Below are 25,738 nucleotides of genomic sequence, written 5' to 3'. Positions count from 1 at the left end.
ATGGGTAGAGGGAAGGTGCAACTGAAGCGAATCGAGGACAAGATCAGGCGCCAAGTGACTTTCTCCAAGAGAAGGACTGGGCTGATGAAGAAGGCTCGCGAGCTCTCCGTGCTGTGCGGCGTCGAGGTTGGGCTCATCATCTTCTCCGCCAAAGGGAGGCTCTACGAGTTCTGTAGCGGCGATAGGTACGCCGTCCGATCTCTCTTTCTTAATTTCTCGGCCAGCGAGTATTGCTATGTTTCCCTTTTTACTTTCAACCGCTTGGTTAATACTTTTCTATATTCTATGCAACAAATATCTAGTCACTAAGATCGAGCTAGCTAGTTGGCCAACCAGCGTTGCCTGCTATTGTATGTATCTCTTATATACTGTACGTTGGTCAACCGTTGATTTACAAGATATACATGAAATCTTAATTAAATCGGATTGTTTTTTTTTTTCCTCAAATTTTTTTTGCATTATCTATCTAATAGCTAGGCAGCTTAATTTCGATGATATAATGATCAGCTGCTGCCTAGAATTTCTTCATATTCTGCAGCTGGCTAGATTATCGTCATGTTCTGCTGCTATGTTTGTGGAATAAATCAGAGATACTGGAGCTAGCTCTCTCGTCAATTACCGTTGATAGAGCATGAACCATTTTAGCTATAGAGCTATCGAGGCTTTTGTGTACTTCATGTCCAAGATGATCATCTATACGAATGTATTCTAAATAATTAATGATTTTTTTATTATATATGCATGCACTTCGATCACTTTTCTTTGGTGGAATATAAGATGTATCTTCTTTTGTGGCTTTTTGGTTAAGTAGCAGAAACCGTCGCCTTCTTTAATGATGTTGCATGTCAGTGTATAGTGTTGGCAGATTACGACACATATATAGCTAGAACATCCATATCGATCTCGAGCGGTGGCCTTGGGGGTGGGGGAATGAAGTTGGGACGATAGACTGTGTAGGTTAGACTTTCTATGAGATAGTGAAGGTGGCGAATATAGTGCTTACCAATATTCCCTTTCTTTCTTTCTTTCTTTCCTTCTTTTTTTCCCTCTTTTTAGAAAGGATGGTTATTTACCCGAGGCCCCGAGCTTAGGAGAGGAGGCATCAATGCATGGCTGGCCGAAACCGATGGACACTGATATGTGTCTCATTTTTAATAAACCGTTAGCAGTATCTAAAGTGTGTCAAATATTGATACTAAAATATATGAGTTTGAGTAATTATTTCTAACTCCATGTTACTAACATATAATGAGAGCGATAGGAAAGAAGAATCAGAAACAGATTTCTTAGAAACAGATTATTTCATTGAAACATATACATTCACCTCCTAGGAAAACACCCAAGTAGATGCTTCTCCAGCAAGCATCTAAAACTACTCTCGAATCTGAAGAAAACCCGGAAACAAAAAGAACATCAAAATCTAATGCATGGGTTTGGGAAAAGCATGTTTGCATGGTCTTGATCATCAGGTCAAATTTGCCATCCAAGTAGGTCATAAGTTGGAAATAAAAAAAGTGAATCTAGCTACCGTTTCCTTCACGGAAAAAAGAAAAAAAAAAAGGACAGAGCTCTCTAGTTCATTGTGTTTTGACCTTTTTGATAGAAAAGTCTATTATTCCTTGGCTAAAAAGAGGGAAAAATAACTAAATCTATAAAACCAATCGGTTAAAATGATCATACCTATGAAGAGTGAAGATCGAAGATGGCATACTAGAGCATAGTAAATTCTGTATTGATACAGATGAAAAACAACTAACAGTTAGATTCAAGTCCAAACCGTCGAATTCAGAGATTTAAATTGGAGTTCTTTTCAATTTCACCGCGTATGAAATTTTTGGTAGTTATATTGTGTTTATTTTGAGAAAGACCAAATAAAACATGACAATACATTCATTATATAAGTATGCTATTAGTCTAATAAGCAATTGCTCCCGCTTAAACCCTAGCTAGAGGTCAGTGCAGGGAGGAGTGACTTCAACAATGGCGCATGGTGTCGCGTTTACCTGTATTCGATGTCATCAAGTCGCTCTGAGGAGCCTTTAGTGCACGCGCGCACTCATCTGCAATGGCGGTATAGCTCTACTAAAGATATGGGCAGCAGTAACGACCCATTTTTGGTTGGTCATATTGTGTTTCAACTTCAGTTGATGACACCGAGCGTCATTCATGGAAAGATATCACGCCCGCCTGGGCTGTGGGAAGCGTAGGTAGCAGCCTTTGACAAGGTGCATTGTGTTTGACTACTGTTTTCTATGTTATGGTCTAGTGGAGTTCTACAAATCACTACCGATATGAGTTTCATCTAGCGAGCTTTTCTTAGAGGACTTTAGTGGTGCTCATAGATTTAGTTGTCATCTGCTGAAGGCTTTGTTGGCGACTGCAAAAATGGTTTTGTCGCTGGTGTATGGAGGTAGTAAATAGGCTGTGTGGAAAGGACAGTGAATTGAATTGCACGTTCCAGTGTAGAATTACTGTCTAACCGCTGCTGGAATGTTGCCTAGAGCATGTGATTCTCTGCTTCAATCTCGGCGAGCTGATTTTGGGCAGCAAGTGTCGCGACGTGCTCCAGAACGGCCTGTTCTTTCAATGTCTCACTTTGAGTTCGATCGCTGCCACTGGGTCGTTAACAAGCCTTTCAGATGAGTCGGTGGCCACAATAGAACCGTAGCTGCTTGGGGAGAGGAAGTCGAGAGTTCGTTTTTCCATCTCCCTAGATGTGTTAATACCGTTGACGCTATCGTTGCCTTCCGTCATATTGGTGAGCCGTGGTGATGTTCACCTGAGACCCTCATTCTAGGGCCAAATGTTTTTCTGTGGTTCCACCAAGGCGAGTGAAAGTCTGAGAATCACTAATAGTTATGTAGTCACTGATAAGTCATGTCCTCTGAGTCCCAATATCTGTCAAAAATGGGAATAAGTCAGAGGAATCTCTGTCTATAACTCTTCGATGCCTAAATCAGTATCAATGCTGGATGTTGACAAAATAACGGTACAGAAGAGTATAGTATTGGACTTACTTGATTTGGAAGCATGTGAGTCCTTATGTAGTAGATGTTAGGAGTTGTGTTCCCTTGGTTTTCAATGTGGGAATGTTAGTCTCTCCACTATAGGAAGATAAGTATATGGTTATGCCATGTCGACCACTGTGGGCAACTCTGGTAGGCATGGCCGCGGGCAATTAGGTTCACCTTGCCGCGATGGCTTCGGAGTGTTTCCCGATAAGTCGGCAGCGGGATCCAATTTGCTGATTTGAAATGTTCTTCTGGTGTTTATGCTTAATATATATAGTATAAACATGCTCACTATATCTGGACTAGTTCGGTTTGGATGAGAATGGAGAGTCTTACAACCCTTTTGTCTCACATAGTACCCAATTCATTGAGGGTGGAGGCTTCCCTTTGAGAATAGAGTTTACATGAGGTTTAGGGTTTAACCTTCCTACACCTCAGCTTGAGCTTCCTCTTAACCCTAAACTTGGCAATCTCAAGCTAAGGTGTGGATTTTAGGGTTAAGTGAGGGAAAACTTTCACTTCATTAAGTGACTTAACCCTAAATCTCTACATGAGATTTGCCACAATCCAACCCTTCTTTTGTGGAATCTACACCTCAGCAAGAGCTCCCTCTTAACCCTAAACTCTTACTCATAAGGTTTAGAGCTTGACTTCCCACTTATGCTTTGTTTGCTTTGCAAAAAGGAAAGTAATTCCTTTGTGTTTTTATGAGAATGGAGATTAAAATTACCATGCACCTTTTTGTTTCGGTCTTTGTAACATCAGAAAACTTGTTTTGAAAAGTTTGTAATTAATGCAAAGAAACAACACAAATGAGTAATTAATACATGGAAAGAGTGGGTGGCAATGAGTCCCTTGCGGGTATGGGAGGATTCACTTTCACCCATTTTTTTCCTTTCATTTGGAGAACTTGTTCATTTCCTTATGCTTATCAAACACAGGAAATGAATAATTTTCTTTTCCCAATCCCTCAAATCGGTGAACTAAACGAGACCTAAGAGAGCATTATCTATACCCAATTGTCAAACAGTAACCACACTAGGATATATACCCATTGGAGTTGAGTAACTACTTTTGAAACTTGAAGTTAGTGGCAGAGTTATGGAAATCTCTCGATTAGTTGCGAAATAGCCGAATCAAAGATGAGAGATTAGAGTTATCTCCTTCGAATAATTTATTATCATGTAAGACATTAAGCTTGTATGACATAGCATGGTTTACCTGACTTTGACTTGACTTAATGTTGACGTGTGAGTCTTCTATTCTTGGAGTTTGCATAAGCATTATTGGAAATAATTATTCTATAGTCCCAGACTATCATCGTCATGTGGTGGTCTAGAGCAATAAGATCACTCGAATTTGGTATGAACTATTGTAGGGGATAAAAAAAAAATCAAATTAAGGGAATCAATCAGCAATAAGTACATATTATACTGATAATATTAACTCGGACCACCGTGTGTACCATTAGAGTCAATCATTGCCTTGACTTGACATGTTATATAATAAATACAATATTTACCAAGCCATTTTGACGTTTTAACCATTTTAGACTTGAACGGTAATAAATGTATCTAAGGAATGTGTTTATTTAGTTCTTTATTAGATTGAATATCCGATTACACCATGGTCAATTTTTTTTTTTTTTTTTTTTTTTGAAGCTCGGGCAATTTACAGAATACTGCACATTCGCCACTATATGATACAAGAATTTTTGTGTCAAATTCTTATTGCAGAAGAAACAGAAGATTTTGTTCAAAATTATGAAGTGCGGAGGTATGTCTAAATTTCCTAAAGTCAGACAATTTGAATCAAAATAAGAAGAATTAAATTTAAGAGTAGCAAGAGGCACAAGGTCACCGTTTACTGACATCAGACTACAAAAAGGACACAGAAAGAAAAGAAAAGAAAAAGAAACAAAGAACTGAGTAGCTAATGGAGAAATTAGTATTGTTAGGAAGTTGCATTATTTTTTCTCATAGGAAATTAGAATTAAAAAAAAGTGATAGGAGAAAGACACTCGGTTCATCTAGTCTCACCAACTAGAAAACACCAGCAAAGTGAATCGAGTAGACATAATTGGGAATCAGATGAATGCCTAGGATGCATAATATATAGATTTTTTTTTTTGTGCGAGCAAAAGAATATAGTTGTGTTCCAAATGAAAGAGATTTCTTTAGTTTCAAGAGGGTAATCCCGAAACCGTAGATAAACCTAGTTGCAGGGGAAGTACCATAAACCCTGAGAAAGAGGCAATTGTACTGTTTTATAAGGAATTTATAAGGGAGAGAGTTGTACAAAGACAGGTGGGATTCTCACCTTTCTTTTTGAAGCATATGTCATGTATTGACTATGCGACGATGACCAATATCTCATATGAACTACGAGGCTGAGTTATTGGAAAGCCCATCTTTATGTTGAGGATAATATATAGAGAGGCAGCACTGTCCAGAGGGAGCACTGTCCAGAGTATATTTAAGCTTATATTTTTCATATTTAGGAAATCTCGTCTGTAAAGAAAAATTGATACGACATAATCAAACACTTCATTGTTGTGAAAGTTTTTGGTCGTAATAAGTTTTCACACACATCCCTCAGAAGATGTCTTTTACCGTTTTACCATACTCGCCAGTTGGGGAGGATTGCAAAATATGAGTGTCCAAGAAGCTAGATAGTTTTATCTGTCGGTCAATTTTCCCACACAACTGACACAAGTATTAGAGCCCCATGAAATGTTTGAGATTTTGAGTCTACCTACCTATTTGGACATTGAGATTAGTTCGAAACTCAAAAAGGTAGATATTATTATAGTGGCTCAGTTTGAGTCATGTGTAAACCTCCTCAAGAAGAAAGAATATCACTTATCTAATAGGCGAGTTTTTTTAGAAGCGACCTAATCTTTGTACTAGTTGTGCAACTTAACCATTTACGGGTGTGAAATTCACTTTATCCATTTACAAGGCGTAAATTATTGAAAAAGTGGCTAAATTTAAAGATTGAAGATATGTTATAGATTAATATGTAAAGTCGAAAACCTTCTCAATTATAAGGTTGACGCTATCTCGTAAGGCATAAGATAGTTTTTAAGATAGCGTCAAACTTATACGGTCTTAGTTAACTTAAGCATCAATCAACCATATTTTGTACCGAAAATTCTTTTGTGTCCCGACATTGTAAGTGACCAAACACTTATTAGGTGATCTCAGCCTTTGATATTTGTAGTCAACCTTTTTTTAGTAACAAAAAAGTATACTTGATGTTATCCAACTGTCCATCCTGTGGATAGAAGTACATATCGGCATTGTAAATCCCTTGCACTTGTGCACAAGTACCGCAAGGTCATGTAGTCCTAAAGTCAAGCTCCAACACCATTATAACTGTATGTGGGATAGAACTTACTCGATGCTACTCTAAACTCTCTTTTGCATTGTGATTCTCAGTGTCACAATTAAGATAAGAACAAGGCAAATTCTTAGGTAAGGACTGCCCTACCACGTGGCAGTGGGGCAGTCAATCAAACGTGGTAGGGCAGCCAATCAAAATTAAGAAAAAAACTTTGCATGAACTAGCTCTCTTTTAATAAAGCAATATACCCAAAACATCCCATTGTAAGATCCTGATTGGCCAGCTCTACCACCATGTGGTACAGCTGCCCTATCTAAGAATCTCTCTAAGAGCATGCTTGTGGGGACAGGATGGTCCATGAGTTGGCTGGCCTTAATTTGCACAATAGAGTCATGCATGAAAATCCATATCTTAAAAAAGGAGTCTATTTTTTAGTATATGATAGAAGCTGGATCATATGATTTCCATATCACATCATAGGCTTTATGGCTTGCCAAGAGTCACTTTCAAATAAATCTTGTCTCCATTCTTTTCTCATATAAAGCCAAATATTAAATTCCTGCATTCCCATGCATTGAAATATCATCCCTGCATTACTCGACCAGGACGACTGAGACTTTTGCTCCCTCAAGTTAGTAATTCTGTAACTGTATGCATGTATAATTTAAGGATCTGACTTCCACTTTGGCCTAAACTTCTATCTTTTAACTTCTTATCAGGCAATGCTGACTACTCATGTTTAAGTAGAGAGTTATTCTTCTTTACAGGTCGAACTCAGTTTGACACTAGCAAGGAAGAATGCTTATTAGGCAAGAAGAAAACCAAAAAAATAATCACCCCAGTTAATTGGTATAGGAAGAAACATTTTACTCTCTCTATAGGAGCTGATAGAACATCTTTCTTTTCCCACTGAGTGTTTATTTAGAAGTTTAGAACTAAACTAGATTGTATTGCTTTTGTATGTTTGATAAAATTTTCACAAAATAGCAGTATATGTTTGTATGACTTAAAATTCCACTTCCTTTTCATGTATGCTTCAGATAAATACAGTCATAAAATAACACTAATCAGTACGAGCCTATCATAGGTGGCCACATTTTTCATTTCTGTACTTCTAACAAACTTCTCTTCTGCTTCAGTCTAGGAAATGTTCTTGAGCGTTACCAGATACATAATGAGGAAGAAGTTGCTGCTCCCAAGAATGCCAAGGTTAGTCAGCGTTTTAGCCTTGCACAACTTTCGCATAGCCATAGTATTGCATATAAAATCTTGTACTTTACAATACAAATAGTGTTCATTATCTCTTTACAACTGAAATGAAAAGTAGGCTTGTTAGAGACAGAAAAAAGAAAAGAAAGAAAAGAAAGTGGGGCCAAAAGGCTTACGTTTCTGAAGAAAATGGAGAATTTTTGCTTGTTTTATCATTGTCAGCTAGGAACCTTATACTGTACACAGAAACAGATATAAGAAACTGATAATGCCTAAGCGGTCAACTATATAGCTGTACTATAAATCTGTAATTCTGTAGTAAAGATTCTAGACTAATGAACATTATAACAAAAAGAGTTGACAAATGAATGACTATAAAATAGAAACTAACAAGAGTATCTCCAACAGACTAGTCAAAATTGAGATGCCAGCCAAAGTTCATAATTTGCTAGTTTTGAAGCAATTTATGGCTCTAAAAGATTACCTTTTTTCAACAAACAGGTAAATAGCCTAAACGCGACTCATCCCCCATTGAATTTTATTTTGAAGAAAAAGAAAGAGGGGAAAAAAAAAACAAGAAGACTACCTACAGTAAAGAAAAATTTCACTTTTAGCAAAACTGACGGCCATAGCTAGGGACGTGAGGCGAAGCTAAAATGTTTCTTTGTTGATTTTTTGTTCTTTTTTCCATTTTTTCAATTTCGACTTCTTGTAAAAGTTGAAAACACTGCTAAAGTAGAACTCTATAAGTTGGTAGTTCTACAACTATCTAGCCATATTTCACCATTTAGCTAATGAAGACCATCACTGTTGGAGATGCTCTACAAGTGCTAGTTGGGTGGTCATTAGCTACCAATATTTCACTTCTTCACCATTTAGCTAGTGAAAATCCTTTGTTCAATGTTTTCCCTGCTAATTGCTCGATCTTGACTTCCTCTTCATTATGTAATTGCCTGGAGTCCTAGACTAAGAATCTAAATAGCTAATTCATTGTGATTGCTTAGGCCAAAGAACTAAATAGCTTAGACTAAGGATCTGAATACTCGTAGTTTAGTAATCCTTTGTGTATATAATGCTTACCTCTCAATGAGAAGAATACACAGCAAATTCTATAACCTTCTATGGTATCAGAGCAGAGATTCTTCTCTGGCTCTAGCTCTTCTTCTTTTTCTTGCAATCTTCAAATTGCTGCTAATCAAACCCAGGCTCTGAGCCAATTGCTCAGCCTCTTCCTCTTCCCCTTCCTATCAACAAACACAGAAACTCAAAACACTCAATCCCCAAATTCTTAGCCTTAGCCCACTGTGTTCTCTTCCCAATTTCCAAATTTCATGAAACAGCCGCCATGACATCCTCCGCTGCACCTTCATCTGTATCCATGCCATCAGTTCCCACTACACCTATCTATCATTTTGTCGCTGTCAAACTGAATGATGATAATTTTGTGCTTTGGTCTCACCAAATTGAATCCTATCTTCATGGTAACAAACTCTTCAAGTTTGTAGATGGGTCCTTTCCTTGTCCAGCTACCTCTTCTTCTGATCATGAGGCATGGTTCTGATCCGATCAGAATCTAGTCAATACCTTGTCAGCTACATTGTTGGAGTTGCTCTGTGCTAGTTGGGTTAAATTGAAAATATGTGTATTTCACTTTAGGTTGTGTGGTAAGAAGTTTTCATTCCTTTATCACACCGTCTCGGGTTAGTTCTTACACTTGAATGTGTTGATTTCTGCCTGCAGAAACATAATTTGGAATTGACTGGTAATGGCACATGCACTAAGAAATCCCTGAAAATGATTCAAAGGTAACTGAGCTTGTTATGAACAGGCAGTAGTTAATTATACGTTTGGATGATCCATGTGCCTGATTGCACTGATTGGGATTTGGTAATTCTGTGTTTGCAGTGAACTAGAAGCACAGAACATTGAAAATCTGGATGTGACAGAGCTCACTCAACTTGAGAAGCAACTGGATGCTATATTAAGACAAACAAGATCAAGAAAGGTTGTTTTAATTGTTTACAATATAATACTGTTCTGTTCGGTTTATGTCCTCAGGTCGATAGATTTCAGTGTCAAGTTTGTTCTATTGTTTATTGTAGAAGTAGAAGAATTTCTGTGTGTATATCAGTTATATAGATAAACTTTTTCTTCTTCTTTTTTTTTTGTTCACAAAGAAAAAAGGAAGAAAAGATTCAGTAATATATACAAAATCTGACTAATAACAAGAATTAAGATCCTGTAGATATACTATCAGTACAGTTACATGATTTTGGGAAGGTAAGAACAAGCAATTGACATGATCTAGACAACCAAACAGTTAGACAGCTATATTCCACTTTGGTTTTTTAACGATGAATATTAAGGTGGTTTAATATTTCTGATTCTTTGTTGAATTTCATGATGATATTTACAAACTTCTTAATAGTTTTTGGTGCAGTTCAGATTGCACAAAAAATAAATATATGGTTCATCCCTGTAACTTGTTTTTTCAATTTAACAGCAGTAGTATGTGAATTTATGAGAGGCTAAATACCTAAGCTAATGTAGTAATGTTACTTTTTACTCTTCAACTGACATTCTGCATTTTATGTAAACTTATGACAGAAAGGTTAAATTTCAAAGCTAGTGTAACTTTTAAACCTTGAACCATGACAATCTACATAGTATGTGTTATAATAGTGTTTTAAGTTTTCAAAGCTGATCTTATGTTTTACTCCTCATCTGCAATCTGGATATGATGTACATGGCCTTTGTTCTATTTTGTCTGTATATTTTGGGTTCTCTCTCCGTCTCTATTTTACTCTTCAAGACCAGAATAGTGTGTTATGAATTCATAAGTCTCTCTTGTATTGCAAGTGTGAGTTACTGGATTTGTCTCAAGTGATTAGTATTTACATAAATGGTGCAGATGCAGCTCATGATGGAAACAATAACAGCTCTCATTGAGAAGGTATGGCCATTTCTCTGCCAGTTTTGTAACATCAAACTTCGTATAATCAATCTTTATATGGGTAATTTCTTCCTTGCTAGCTGCCTCCTTATGTATTCAAGTAAGACGGAAAGTGAGTTTGAAGAGTCTTCTCATTAGTTAGATGGAGGCTCAATTTGGTTATACTGAAGATGACTAGTAAAAGTTCAGGTGAAAATTGAAGGGGGTTGGTTCTATATATTGAAAGTCCTACAAGAAAGTGTGCAACATTATGTTTGTTTGCAACAGTATCTTTTAACCTTGTTGGAGATCTTATTTATTAATCGATGGACACAATAGTCTTCAGCTGTAGCTGTCAAAACCAGCAGGGAGGAGTTTTTTAGATAAACAGAAATTGTCAGGACCTCATATCGGAAGAGGAATAAAAAGTACTACTGTTTATAAAGCCCAACACCTGATTGCCCACATCATATTGCGCTGCCTGGCCATAGGCAGTCATCACACAACCACTTGTGTCAATTTTCACTTTTCAGCGTATTTGGGTGTAGTTTTTTTTTTTTGGGGGGGGGGGGGGGGGGGGATGTTGTGTTTGATTTCTGGATGAGGTTTTGTTATTAATAGTACATGAATAAATACAAGATTGTCTAACATGTATTTGCTGGTGGCTGTAATGCAAGAACAGGGAAAGAAGCTGGGAGAAGAGAAGGATCTCATGGAAAAGGAGGTAAATTCCAATTGCTAATTACTACTACTGGAACACAAATTTTAATGCATATGTATGAGATAGGCTAGCAAAAATTTAGCAAAGAAACTGGAGCACAACTAAATAAACTCACTAATATGTCTATACTGCAAGTACTGGACTACTGGTGTACTGAGAATTGAGTATTTGGTCATATTAATCTTCTCTCTCTAAACGCACCCTTTTTTGGTGGGGCTTCAGATTGCAGCACTGATGGTGGAGAAGGCGAACCAGCAGGAACAGCCAACTGCGATTGCTGCTGCTAATGATAATCACGTTGATGAGGAAATGGAAGGAGAACGAGAAGGAGAAGCAGATGAGCGCAGCAGTTGTGCCCACACCAAACATCCCGTGCTTAATTTGTTTTAGATCGACTTCCTAGTACTCGTTTGTTTTGTTTGTTTATATGTGTGTATTGTAGCTGGGACATATGCCTGCGACGTGGCAGAAGCAGATACTTCCCACCTCAACGTAATGACACTTGTAGCTATAGTAGTAGTCTTGACAGACGCAAGGACAAACCGCACCGTTTCAGCCACAGTTGTATTTTGTATGTAGAAGAGTATGTTTGTTATGTAAGGCCATCTCCCATGGACAGTTTAAAGTCTAAATTATTAAAAAACCCTTGATTTCCAAAACCCATCTCCAGAAGTTGGGTCTATAACAAAAATCAAAATTGAGGGTTAAAAGTCTATTGGTTGATTTACAAATAGAACTGTTGGCTTTGCAATGCCTCTTTCGTGTTTTTTTCTTTTAATTTTTAATTTTATGAAATAAATTGGAGATTGTTTAAGGAAAACTGAAATTGGGAGAGAATTGAGTGGTGCTTTCACTAATAATAGGAGTCTCTTTATAGGATTACAAGACATAGAATCTGAGTTGTACAAGGAAAAATTATCGTACAATTAATCAGATATCTATGAATATCTCTGAGAATATCTCTAATTCATAACTCTATTACAACTAGGTCAAGTAACTTAGAGTTTGGTTCAAACACATATACTGGATTTATTTAAACAGAGATAATTTATTATAATAATTATTATTTGATTAGTGATATGTAGAGGGCCCTTCTATTAAGAGATCTTTTTTTGGGTCATTTTAAGGGATTCCCATAAGGGCTCACTTTTCGATCTTATTTCAGCATCTCGACCGGTCAATTTTTGGGTCCTAATGTATAGATTATTTTTGTAAATTTTCAGTCAATTTCATGATCGTTAAGGTATCGAACTATATTAAATCAATGGAAGCCGCATCTGTCCAACTTGAACCGTTCGTGTTCATAATTGTAAATCGCAGTTATGAATGCCTTAATGATTATCAATTTGGCTGAAAATTTGCAAAGATGATTTACTCATATATACCTAAAAACTGAACGGTTAAGATGTGAATATATGATCGAAAAGTATGTCTAATGATCGATCCCTTAAAAAAAAAGGGGATCCCACATTAGAAGGGCCCTGTGATATGGTATATCAAGCAAACATAACTATGGAACATACGAACCAAGCCAGAGAACCAAAAAACAACAAAGATAATACAAAAAGGACCATTACAATAATGTTTTACTGTTTTTATTCATTGCAATAATTTAATAGAGCCAAATAACAATATTGTAAAATTTCTTCAATCTACTCATTAAAATTATATTTTTGTCTCAAATATATATATATATATATATATATTTTTTTTTTTTTTTGAAAAGGGGGTTTGGAACCCAGCCTAACTGGGAGGCTCAGCCCCACGCCCGGTTTCATTTATTGAAATAATATTTTGCAACTAGGGGACATAAAACCTGAACTCCGTGCTACATTAGAACAATGACAATAATCCTTGTAGAGTACATCCTGAATAATAGCAAAAGTCTCATATAACCAAACATCATCTAACCAATCAACACTAGCAAGGTGAGCAAGCCTATGTAATTAGGGTTGGGCACGGTCCCAGACCGACACTGTTTTTATCTGGACTGGGACCGGGACCGACAAGTATACTTCGGGCCGGGCTTCGATTTTCTGAAAATAGGGACCTGATAAACCCGGACCGAGAGTAAACTGTCCGGTTTGGCCGGGCTTTCGGTTCCTGGCAACAGTTGCAGCCGTGCTGCATTTTGCAGATGAGGTTGCCATCAAGTCTGAAACAGAAGTACTCAATCTATCAAGCATAAAGTCAGCAATTGCAACAGCAATGCTTTTAAGTTACAAGTTTCAACAGCAATCCAAGTTTCAAGCTGGGTATTGCAATCAATTATCAATCAATGAAAGTTATGACGGAGAAAATTGAAACAAGAGTTGGACAAATACAAAATTGAAAATCAATCCGATAGCAGACGGAGAAAACTCGAAGAAGTGAAGAACTGAACTACTGAAGAATTCAAGAAGTAGAGAGGAGATTACCGTTCTCGACTTCCGAACGGCGAGCAGAGTCTGGTAGCCCTCCTCCTCCTGATTGGAGACAGAAGGCTTCAAGCTTTCATAGTTTCAGCGAAAGAGGCTTGATCGCTTGACATCGGAGGCTTGATTTTGCGGAACAGCTCGAGGTCTTCTTCGAAATCGGAGTCAGAATTGGGAGCCGAGGAGAGGTCTACCGCCTATGTCGTCGCTTTGGTTGATTAGTGGCCGGAACTCCGGAAGACTGGCCTTCGATCGAGGGCTCAAGGCGGAGAGGCGGACTGGTGGAGTAGGGAGAGTTGAGATCGAGAGTACGACAAGTCGACATAACTGATTTAGAGCATTTAGGATGAATCACGTATGGTCATGTCTATACTAATAACATAGACCCTAAAAACTATCCAATAAATGGAGGATATATACACATCTTCAGGTTTTCCGGTCCATGAAGTCAGTGGAAGTTAAGGACCGGGACCGGACCGGTAACACTTCATAATGGGACCGAACCAGACCGAATGTAGTTATTTTGAGTGCAAAACCCGGCCCGGACCAGTAGGTCCGGATCAGTTCTTTCCGGTTTTTCGGTTATTTTCGCCCACCCCTATATGTAATATAACCAATAAACTTATAATTTTGAAGTATACAAATTAAAAACAATAAAATACACGAGAGTGTATAATTTAGATTTTTTTTTTTATAATTAAAATGAAGTCATCCTAATTTATAATTTAGTCTTCAAACAATTGGAGTTGGGAAAATTATAGACTTTACTTTAAGATGAATAGTATTTTTTGAAGGTCTAAAAATTTATACCGTAGTCTATTTTAGACCACAGCAATTGGAGATGGCCTAATGTAATATGTAGCCAGTAACCTCTGCGTTCTCATTTTCTCTCTAGTGCAATGCTAGCAGTGTTTAGCAAGTAAAATGTATAATAAAAGAAATGTTTGATGCATTGAGTTTACATGCATAACAACAAGGTTTAAAAAAATCGGGGATCACAAATATATTGACACTCAAATATTAGGATATATCAACAGATATATAGGAGAAATATTAATAGTATATTGCATTTATTAGGAAACACACACACACACACAGAAGGGTTCGAAAGAGGACGTCTGTGAAATTATAAAAATGTGGACGAATGGTTCTCAGCAGTTGATTGGCTTAAATGAAAAGGAATGGCTCAGATGAGAAGCTTCCAATAACAATCGCGTCAAATAGATCTGGTACGGCAACCCAACTCCTCAGTCTCACCCTCAACGACAAAACCAGAGTCACCGTCTCCAGTTCTCTACCCAAAATCCATGTCTTCCCACCATTGATGTTTGAAACTCACCTCAAGTTGCACGATTGTCATAACCCAAGCTTCGTTCTTTTTCTTTCTCTCACAAAAATTGCAATCCTCCGATGGTATCGACCTCCCTTGGAGTTTTCGCCCAAAAATTGGCTTGGAAGCACATACAGTCATCTAGAGTTTTTCTCAAGTATAGGTTCTCTCTTTTCTGATACTTTTGATTTCCAATTACAAAATTTAGGGGTTTTTTTTTTTGTTTGGATCTTTTTATGCGAGATGCCATAATTGAGATTTTTCCTTTCTATAACTAGTTAGCGAATCTATTGATATTAGGGTTTTTTTTTTAATCTTTTTATGCGAGATGCCATAATTGAGATTTTTCCTTTCTATAACTAGTTAGCGAATCTGTTGATGTATCTGTTCTCCTTGGTTTTTGTTGCTGCTATGTGTATGAATCAAGATCGCTAGCTAAAGTTTAAAACTATTGAACGAATTCATAAATACATCTGATATCTAGCAGCTTTTTGTTATATGGGAAATTGCAAGTCGATTGCTTATTCCTTTTGCTTATCTATATTTGGTGAGTGTTAATGACATGTCAATGTTTCTGTTCTTCATAGCTCCATGTTAATTATGTGAATTTGAAACTTTGACAACCTATATGATGGTTCTTTCTCCTATTTAGATAAGAGATTATGCTGGAGATTATTCAGACGAGTCAGAGAATGATGATGCTGTAAAAAAGTACACCAAAATGTTTGACTGGTTGAAGTACACCCCCCCCCCCTGAAGGCTATGTTCCTATCTCTAATAAACAAGTCATCAAGGACAATCCAAAAAAACCCAAGGATTTGGAACAAGACAAGTTATGGTGTGCTTGATTCTTCAGGTTTTGGATGCAAGACGGTTTCTATCTAGATGTGGTGGATTGGTCTTCGCATAATGTATTGGATGTGGATTAAGAATCTAGGTTTATTTGTGTAATACTTTTAGTAGTAAGGTGAGCTCTACTGTATAGACTTTGTCAATGTAATGTGCATTTTCTGAGAACACAGATCTGTGGTTGTTGTGTGCATTGTTCTATGCATTGTCTCAGAACACAGAGCTTTGGTTTTGCTATTCTAGAGAAAGGTTCATTTTGTTTTGTATTTTATTTGTATTATAGAATTAATGATATCTGTACATGAATCTTGTTTACTTTGGGTGTATTTTGTTTTCTTGGCTGTGGACTTGTGGTTGTTGTTTTCCTGCAATTTGTTATTTCTGCTATCAGCAGGCACCACTGGCAGCAAACATTTATTGGAAACAAAATGAAAAGATCATGCCCTGTAATTTGTTTTCCTTTTTTTAGTCATATATTCAAGTTATTGTCATATCCTCCCTTTTATTCCATCTTCATGTACATCAACTCACTTTCAGGTGCCAAAACTCTATGAGTATCATTATAAGTTAAGCAAGAGCTGGTTATATAGTTCTCAACAACAAGTAATATACCAATGGCAATCAATAATATTTGAATATCAGTTCATACTGAAGCTTGGCATTCTTAAACAAAACAAGATTACTCATGTACAAAATTTCAATGAGCCTATTTTTTAACCAATCTTCCAAGTATCCAACTAGCCATTCACAATTGAAACCATTACATACAATAACCTCTATAGGAACCTGGAAATTGCATTTGTCTGACAAGTTAATTCCAATATGAGAAAATATCCTGTAAACAATCATATATACTGGGAAAGATTGGGAATTAGTCTTTGGTTCTCCTCATAAGTACATGAAGACATTCTGTGCCACTTACAGGCATCATTCTGAGCATCCTCATGATAATCATTTGTCCTAGATTTGGGACTAGCCAAACTCAAAATAGCCCCCATTCAATATCTGCAAAGTATCAATATCTGCAAAAAAAATATTGGATATCTTTTGACCTCATGATATTTTACTACAAAAAGATACAAACTTCTTTCATCAGTGGAAAACTAAACTACACAAAAAGAAAGAAAACTGTGAGTCAACAAATCAATTCACAGTAAGTAACAGATGCAAGAAGAAACTTTTGAGAATATGGCTTCCAAAGCTACTTAGAGGCAACACTCCTGTTTTTGACCAACTTGAGCTAAATTATGCTACTCTTTTCATAGTAGTATGCTAATATGCAGATATATAAGTTCCTGAATCTTGAAATTGACTATCAACAAGACTCTGCCACCATATAATCTTGAAATGAATTCTATGTATTCCAAAACATTGATCAACCTATAATCCATACAAAAGCTAAATCATTAAAGCAATAGTGGTAGTTGACTGATGCAAAATCAGAAAAATCCCAAATCTTCAAACTCAAAAAACTCAAAGCTTACCTTAGAGTTCACCTGTTGATGAACAACCATCCTCATCCATACTGCTGGAACTTGACTCCCCTTCTTTGTTAATAGCAGGTCTACATAAAGTAAGCAAAAATAAAGTTGGGTATATATCAAGCTATAAAATTGTTGACATAAACAAAAATCTCAAACACAGTTAACTATAAATTCTTACTTTCCATGCAGTGTTAGACAATTTCTTTTGTCATGTGACTGACCTAATAGTCCACATCCATGGCATTGCCTACCTTGACTCTCCTTTACCTTAACTTTCCTCTTCTCTTTTCTTTTTTTCAACCTTTTCCCACACCTTTTGGCCCTCACTTGATTTGGTTCATTAAAAATATGCTGAATAGCATCAATCTTGGTCTCCAAAACTACTACACTTTGTCCACTTTCATTACCAAACAATGTTTTAATATTCTCCAAGAACGCATCCAAGCATTCCATAAAGAGCTGACTAGCCTCATTACTCACCATTGCCTTATCAATTGCATCTGTAGCATGCTGGAATAGTTTAGTTCTCCTTGCAAGTAAAGCTTTTTTATCTTTTACCTCCATTCCATCAGAATCTAACACAAAACTCTGTCTTGCAGCTTTAGTCCATCTCTTCAAGCTGTACTGAATAGGCAATTTATCAACATCTTGGATTTTAATCAAATATGACAAAACATGCCGACATGGAAGCCCTTCACTCTCAAACTTTCTACAGCTACATGATGCAAAATCAAAAGCTTTTTCATAAGTCAATTCACGAGATTTACAAGTATCAATGTTCTTTCGCATAACCTTAAACACGCAATGAGTGGCATTTTCTCTTAGAAGTTCTAGTTTATATTTGAAGCTCTCTTTCAATTGTTCTTGAACTTCATAAAATAGCTTACATGTATAAACCTTAGCCATATGATCTTCTATGTCAAGGGACATGATAGTTTTTGGCTTCTCATCAATATTAATATGATCCTCCTCTAACTCATAATGGCGTTGGTGAAGAAGTCCCTTCTTAAACTGAACCATAAATTCCACCAACGGATTCTGATTAGAAACATAATTTTTGAAGAAAAAATGTTGACTCTCTGCTCTTTGACTACTTGACATTCCTGCTGAGAAAACATGATTTACATGTGCGGGTATCCTTGACGAACGAATTTCATATATTGACTCCAACCACTTGTTATCACTCAACCCACTCTTCTCAGTAATTTCAATCCATCTTGAGTCAAACTCCTCTTTACTACTTGAATTCCATATGCAGCTATGAAAGTCTTGGTAGTAATCAGTAATCCCGATATTTAATAGCATCTAGCTTTTCAAAAAATTTATTTAGAATGTGCTAACTGCAATATCTATGAAATGTTTGTGGGAGTGCTTCTGAAATGGCTTTAGTCATAGCAGGATCTTGGTCAGTAATAATCATTTTGGGGGCATTTTCTGGTGCATTTCCTGGCATAGCATTTAGAAGTTCCTTGAATAACCAAACAAAAGAATCGGATGTCTCATCATTTAAGAATGCACAAGCAAAGATGATTGTCTGCCCATGACTATTAACACCATTGAATGGTGCAAAATCATTCCATACTGATTTGTGTTGTATGTAGTATCAAAGATAACGACATCTCCATAAAAGCTGTAAGCTCGTCTTGAAATTGAGTCAGCCCAAAAGCACATTGTTACTCTGTTTTCCTCATTTGACTCCATTGTATAGACAAAAGAAGGATCTTTTTCTTTCTCATTTTGAAAATGCATGTACAATAGATCTCCATCATGCCCCTTTTTCGCGTCACGACAACACGACAAGTTCTTCCATAATTATACAGATCACGCTGTGTACAACCAATATTCTCAATGCCACCTGCCTGAACACCAAAGAATTCAAACTGTGTATGTTTCTGAACATTTACCAAGCTTAGTTGCTGTGATAGAACTGTGTTAACTTTTGAAACACGACGGTGAGATCTCAACAAATGCACTCTAGGTGGGCTTGTTAATGGGTGGTTATGACCCTTGACAAATACAAAGATTGCATATCTCCTAGACTTCTTCTTTCTCACAGCTGCAATTCTTGCTTTACAACCCACTTTTGGTAATCATCTCTTACGTTTTTCTCCTTGAACTTTGGAAGTTCCTTGCTTATAACAGACGTACTCCTTCCTCATAAGTTGGGTATTATCTTTGTTGGTTGCAATAGAATGACTTCTGATACTAAACCCTACTTCTTTTGCATATCTATTGTAGAAAGCAGTAACATCATCTATTGTTTCAAACTCTTGGTGCAATATAGGCATCAACTCTGCCTTTACTTGAGGAATATAAATATGATCATCCTTCGACTCCATTTAATTGAAACTGAAAAGCACACATACACCCAACTTACTTTTATCAGTAAGCAATACCGATGAAAAGAAAAGATAGAAATTCAACCAATGTCAATATGCTAATTACCCATGAATGCTTTTCATTGCTGCCTAAAACTAAAAAAGATACATATGACAATAAATGAAAACACCATAACATCGACAAAAGAAAGAAAGAAGAAACCCAGAAACAAAAAGAAGAAACGCCCCAAATATGGTAAAACCCTAAATTTTGTAATTGGAAATCAAACAAATCAGAAAAAAGAGAGAACCCATACTCCAGATGTGCTCCTCTGCTTCCAAGTCTCCAACTTTTGGTGCGAAAACTCCAAGAGAGGTCGGGACCATAAGAGAACTACAATTTTCATGAGAAAGAGGAAAAAAGAAAGCTTCGATTGCACGATTGTTGCAACCTGAGATGAGTTTATTGTGAGAAGACATGGATTGGAAGATATGGATTTTGGCTGGAAAACCAGAGAAAACTTTGGTTTATCGTTGGGAGTAGTCGGGTTTGAAGTGCAAGACTATTTGACGCGATTGTTATTGGAAGCTTCTCATCTGGGCCATTCCTTTTCATTTAAGCCAATCAACGGCTAAGAACGTTCGTCTGCATTTTTATAATTTCACGGACGTCCTCTTTCGAACCCTTGTGTGTGTGTGTGTGTGTGTATATATATATATATATATATCTACTTTTGAGAAAAAAGAAATATCAATAGATATATCTGTGAATTTGCAAATGTTTACAACCTAGGATGCTTGATGCCTCAAAGGCCGAAAGGAATCCATAATTACACACAATACAAAAAACTCAAAGCCCTGAATTCCGAAGCGAGAAAGGAGAAAATAGCAAGGGGAATCGATCTGCAAACAATGTAATGAATTGATGGGATGTGTCAAAGCCCTGTGCTGGGTTTTTCTTGTTTAGGTATGACCAATAATGCTGTATGCTTGTGCGTTTTGGACCTTATGTAAGAGTATTGACTGATATTGACGAGATAATTTTATCTGGCAATGGAGATACCCTAAACATTCCATTAGTTATATACCAACGTTCCAACAAACATGCGACCCAATTATAATATTTGTTACTTTGTCTATAAGTAAAACATTCTAAACTAACATGCAGAATTTGTCGGCTATGCAATTTGCCATAGATATCTAATTATCTATCATTCATTGTGCTTTAGAGTTTAGAGAAAGAGACATTCTTTGTGGCCAATAATTTTCGTGCTTTTGAATTATAAGCGTAATCACCCATCACAGTTTTAATCAACATAGACTCCATAAATTTTATTTAAAGTATACATGTATATAAAAGACTCCAGATGCAATCTGCAACAGACATGGAAGCAGCGGGCAGTGGAATCGGATGGCTGAAGCAGCTAGCCGCCGCCGCCGGTGTAGATGTGAACACCAATAGCTATGAGAAAGACGGTGATGAGTGCAAAGTAAATGATGGTGTGCACCAAAATGGAAACTCCACTCGTCTGCATGTTGTTAAACTCCACCACTCGGCTGTTCCCGGGTAGCTGGAACAGCAATCCTGGAGTTAACAGTACGAACAGCACCACCGCTATCAACACCGGCCCCCAATCCGCCATTTTTACGACTACTCTAAAAGTTGAAAAGATGTGTAGCACTAGTAGCGGTGCCACCGTGCTAGCACTGAAAGCATAGAAATGAGAGAAAGGAAGCACAATAAAAAGAGAAGGGTTTGGGGATAGAGCGAGTCAAACTATAGAAAAGACAAAAGAGAATGCATACTCCACGACCAAACTAAAAGTTAGAACTTAGAAATCTTCAGACGGCCGAGGATACCTTGGATTACAACGCTACTCTGATGGATACAACAATCCCCATTGGACGGCATCTCTAATCCCTCTTTTGTTTGGATTTTCTGATGGCTCTAATATCAACTTGGACCTTGTTTCAGGGCCAATCAACTAGCGCAGGGCCCGATCCTTTGTCCTAGTTTGGTCCAGACTCCTACTACTTGGTCATCTAATTAAGCAAAAGAATCAGGGTCGCTTATCCATTGTTGACCTTAGTCAATTCAAATAGCAGACATGTTTCTACATTATTCAAAGAAAGTAACAGTTAAATGTATTTTCATCTTTTGGTAGTACCTACATCCTTGGTGTAGTGCCCTTTTAGCTTTTCTTTCCTGTTGAAAGGCAAACCAAACAAGGTAAGCATTCTAAACATGCATAGATTAACCACGACTTTACAGTTCATCTGTTGCAACATTATTTTACAGATCTCTCTGGAAAGAAGACTCCACCTTACATCAATCTCTAAAGCGAGAAGAAAAGCACCCTTCTAACAAACACTTAATGGAAGCTTATGAAAGCAAACACCTTTGTTTTATTGCTTTCATCCCCATAAAGTAAACCCACCACCTTCTCCTAATACCTTTCCTCTCCTTTAATCCTGAGGTCTTCTTTCTTAGTAAGTTTAGCATCCTTGTCTCTTCTTCACTAAGAAACTAAGCTTTCTTCTACATAATAGGAGACATCATAACAGACCTATCTATCCATTTCACAAGTTTCCATACCTTGATTTTGTAAGCGGAGCGAGAGCAGAGGGAATGATGAGTGCTGATTGGGGGCCGGTCGTTGTTGCGGTGGTCTTGTTCATTCTCTTGTCGCCGGGGCTGCTATTCCAATTACCGGCAAGGACGAGGGTGATGGAGTTCGGAAACATGATGACAAGCGGGATTGCTATCCTGGTTCATGCCATCATATACTTCTGCATACTTACTATCTTGATCATTGCAATTGGTATTCACATACATATCAACTAATTCAAATCATTTTCAATTCTCAGTCTAATTCATTGTAAAGTTTTCTTCTAAGCGAACTTCTTATTTGTTTTGCGCTCCTTGTTTAATGTTTTACTGCTACCTCGTTGGTTTATTTTACTTCAACTTGACACTGACACATTGTGAAGCATCTTTATGAAATGAAAATAGTTATGCCTTACATCTCCCCAGGCTCTATATCACAAGGTTGTTCCCTATTATTCTCTCCAGACTCTGGTTTATCTTATTGAGTCTTCCGCTATCTCTACGTTGTTTAGTATCAGATACAAAGAAGACCATTATCAAAGATTCGAAATTGCAGTAAATCTAAGTCTGTGCCTTACCATTTTAACTCGAATCAAAGATTCAAGATTGTAGTAAATCTAAGTCTGTGCCTTGCCTTTTTAACTCGAAGCTTGGCCATCCAAGCATCTGTTTAAAACGTAAAGGGAAATATCTATACAAATCTCTGTTTCCTAACCACATAGTGTGAAGTATCAAGTATTAACACACACTTCACGCTTCACACTACACAGACAAGTCCACCACTGGAATTTGGTATATGAACAGCCATAGATTTTCATCACCATCTACCTAAAACAATAACTAAAGAAATGATTCCCAGATCATTGACCACTTGCAAGAGAACGTCAATACATCTCTCCTCTAAATTGGCATCTAATTCCGAATTCAGACCACATTATATTATAATATCAAATAAAAAAATATCATGATAGATGTGGACAGTAAACTACTAAACTTAGTCATTCTAGATGGACTTATTCATTCTAGGTTTCTAGTCCTGACCCAATGTGGCAAAAGTGGTTTCAAGTTGAAGCTTTTAGTACACCTAGCACTTCGAGTTTGAGCCCTTAATCACAAGCTTTGAGTTCAACAGACAGACTTTCCCAACCTCTTTGGCTCTTTTACCTTCTTTAGTTCCACTATTTCAGTAAAGGAGGTTGAGCTCGTAGGTCTTAAAACTCTCCTAAAACCCTATTGGATTACATTCGACCAGAGAACATAGAGAAAACGATCACAGAAAAAGGGTTCTCAAACATTTAACATTATGCCAGAGCTGCATCAATCTTTCAAATCTAAAAACAAAAGATCTGTGCTTTTTATGTGCTTCATTTCAAAACTAAGAGTTACAACAACAAAGTCTTAGAAAAGGCTAAAGAGATACAGAGACACACAGATCCAAAGCTGGGGGAGAGTACCGGATCATCAACCGGTGTAGATGTGGACGTGTACGGCCAAGATGAGAACGGCATAGAGCGCAAAAAAAATGAGTGTGTGCACAGCTATGGCTTTGCCGTTGGTCTTCATGCTCCCAAACTCGACCTGCTTGCCGTTTCCCGGCAACGAGAAGAGGAGTCCCGGTTGGAGCAGAATAAACAGCACAACCCCAATCAGTACTGGGCCCCAGTCCGCCATTTCCTTCAAAGTTAAGAGCTTCAAATCAAAACTGGGTAGTCTGAATGAGATCTAAAGATGGTAGCTTTAGTGACAAAATGGGGATGAAGACAGAAGTGAAAGGCTTTAGTTTTGTGTGTTTATCAGGATTTGTGAGCGACACTTGGGATTCTCTAGTGTGGAAGCAGACCAAGGTGGAACGGTGTGGAAGCTAGTGAAGGTTTTGTTTGTCTGCTTTGCGTTGCAGAATGGAACCATGCAATTGGGTCAAGAATAAAGGAATAAGCGCCCCACTTCAAAGCTTCTTTTTTTCTTTTTTATTCTTTAACTCTTTGACTAATCTTGGATGAAACAAATGACCCCCCAAAGAAAGTTTAATAGGGTCAAGTTGTTGCCATCCCTTAATTTCTGAAAAGGACGGTGATTGAAGCATTTAACAGATAACGCTTGAGTGCTAATGGAGCTGTTAGTGATTGCCAACAACATAATAATGCAGTTCTTATATATAAGAGTCATGATGATGATGATTATGGCCTTGAAAACAATACAAAATGATCCTCTTCCCTTATCCAACAATCCAACAAAGCCAATGCCAAGAGATTAAGGGGGTGTATTGTATTTAGATTTCTAAGGTGTTTTAAAGACTTTTTTGGACTTGAAAAATCTATGGGTATTCAATTATGATTTAATAATACTTTTAAAGAGTTGTTGTAAGTATTAGGGTATTCAATTTGGATTTGTAAAGGGAGATTTTAATTCCATAAAAATCTGAAGGTATTCAAAAAATCTACGAATTTTATAGAATTTACAAAGTAGTGAACTCTTGTGGATTGCAGAGCCTCAGGTATAAATACCAAAGCTCCAAACAAATCCAACTTCTCCACCAAAGATTTCCACAGTATTCTTTTTTCAAAGCAGCTTGACGTAGGTACGTGAAACCTCTTTTCTCTTTTCTAGGGTTTCTTTTCTCTCTCGTTTTTTCTTGAAACTTGGATCTCCTTTCTCTCGTTTCAATCCTTTTCTTTGCTCCTATACATATTGCTATTGTATGTATCCATATTTTGATCATCTATGAATTGTGCCATAAGCTCTAGGTTGACTTAAGTCGAATTCTTGTTGGTGTGAAAATAATACCGATCCCAGAAGATTGATTCCATTAATTACATGCTCATCTTCAAGATTTTGTTCATATGCTTTGACAATTCCACTGCTCTTCTTGACATGCAATTTTGGTCGTCTAGCCTTTGTAACCTGTCTAACACCAGGGGATGGGCTATCAGCTTGTGATTTTCATTGTCCACCCCTTCTTTTTACGGGAGTGGTAATACAAGACAGGATTAGAGTTTCAACCTCATTCTATTGCTAGGGAAAACAGTATGGTTCCACTAGTAAATTGTCAGTTTAACAGTCATAAATTCCTAAGTATCCCATTCAAAAAGAAAAGGGGAATAGTGCAACAACATCTTTGCAAAATTCTTGAGAAAATCTTCCGAAACTATACTTTCTAGGACAAGGTTATTTACCCCTTCAAGTGGTAAGACCTGCAGTTGTAGACTCTCACATTGGTAGTACAATTCTGATCAAGAAGAAAACTATTGATAACAGAATATAAATATATAGCACCCAAGATTGCCAAATCAAAAACCTGGCATCTGAGTTAAATTCACATACTAGAAAATTGAGGAGCAAAGATCTTCAAGAAAACAACCAAAGGTTTTATCACTACATAATATCTAGTAATGCGAGATAGTTTGAATGGATAAGGACCTTCACGGATATCGTTTGCCTCATCCCAAACCAAAAGGGATTTCGATTTGGCCACTGCTAGAATCGAATTGGGAAGTTTTGCTTGGGAGCTCGATGCTGG

General features: G+C 37.1%; 3 protein-coding genes across 4 annotated transcripts; 2 read left to right on the top strand and 1 right to left on the bottom strand.

The window, feature by feature from the left end:
• LOC112188504 (truncated transcription factor CAULIFLOWER A) lies at positions 1 to 11,761 on the top strand. Of its 2 annotated transcripts, XM_024327626.2 has the most exons (7): positions 1 to 185; positions 7,496 to 7,565; positions 9,306 to 9,370; positions 9,471 to 9,570; positions 10,477 to 10,518; positions 11,180 to 11,221; positions 11,441 to 11,761. In XM_024327626.2, the coding sequence occupies exons 1-7, from the start codon at positions 1 to 3 to the stop codon at positions 11,606 to 11,608; spliced, it is 672 nt and encodes a 223-aa protein (XP_024183394.1). In that variant the 3' UTR covers positions 11,609 to 11,761. The 2 variants fall into 2 exon arrangements, with proteins under 2 accessions (XP_024183394.1, XP_040369821.1); XM_040513887.1 differs by lacking the exons at positions 1 to 185; positions 7,496 to 7,565 and adding an exon at positions 8,582 to 9,114.
• Positions 11,762 to 20,918: 9,157 nt separating this feature from the next.
• On the bottom strand, positions 20,919 to 22,399 carry LOC112187149. Its single transcript, XM_040514647.1, has one exon. It carries the CDS (start codon positions 21,254 to 21,256, stop codon positions 21,038 to 21,040), a length of 219 nt encoding a protein of 72 aa, XP_040370581.1. The 5' UTR covers positions 21,257 to 22,399; the 3' UTR covers positions 20,919 to 21,037.
• LOC112187150 lies at positions 22,114 to 22,535 on the top strand. Its single transcript, XM_024325813.2, has one exon. The coding sequence runs from the start codon at positions 22,243 to 22,245 to the stop codon at positions 22,456 to 22,458; it is 216 nt and encodes a 71-aa protein (XP_024181581.1). The 5' UTR covers positions 22,114 to 22,242; the 3' UTR covers positions 22,459 to 22,535.
• The last annotated feature ends 3,203 nt before the right edge of the window (positions 22,536 to 25,738 follow it).

Source organism: Rosa chinensis, chromosome 2 (genome assembly GCF_002994745.2).
Source record: "Rosa chinensis cultivar Old Blush chromosome 2, RchiOBHm-V2, whole genome shotgun sequence".
Lineage (NCBI taxonomy): Eukaryota > Viridiplantae > Streptophyta > Magnoliopsida > Rosales > Rosaceae > Rosa > Rosa chinensis.
This window is presented reverse-complemented; position numbering and strand designations above follow the sequence as displayed.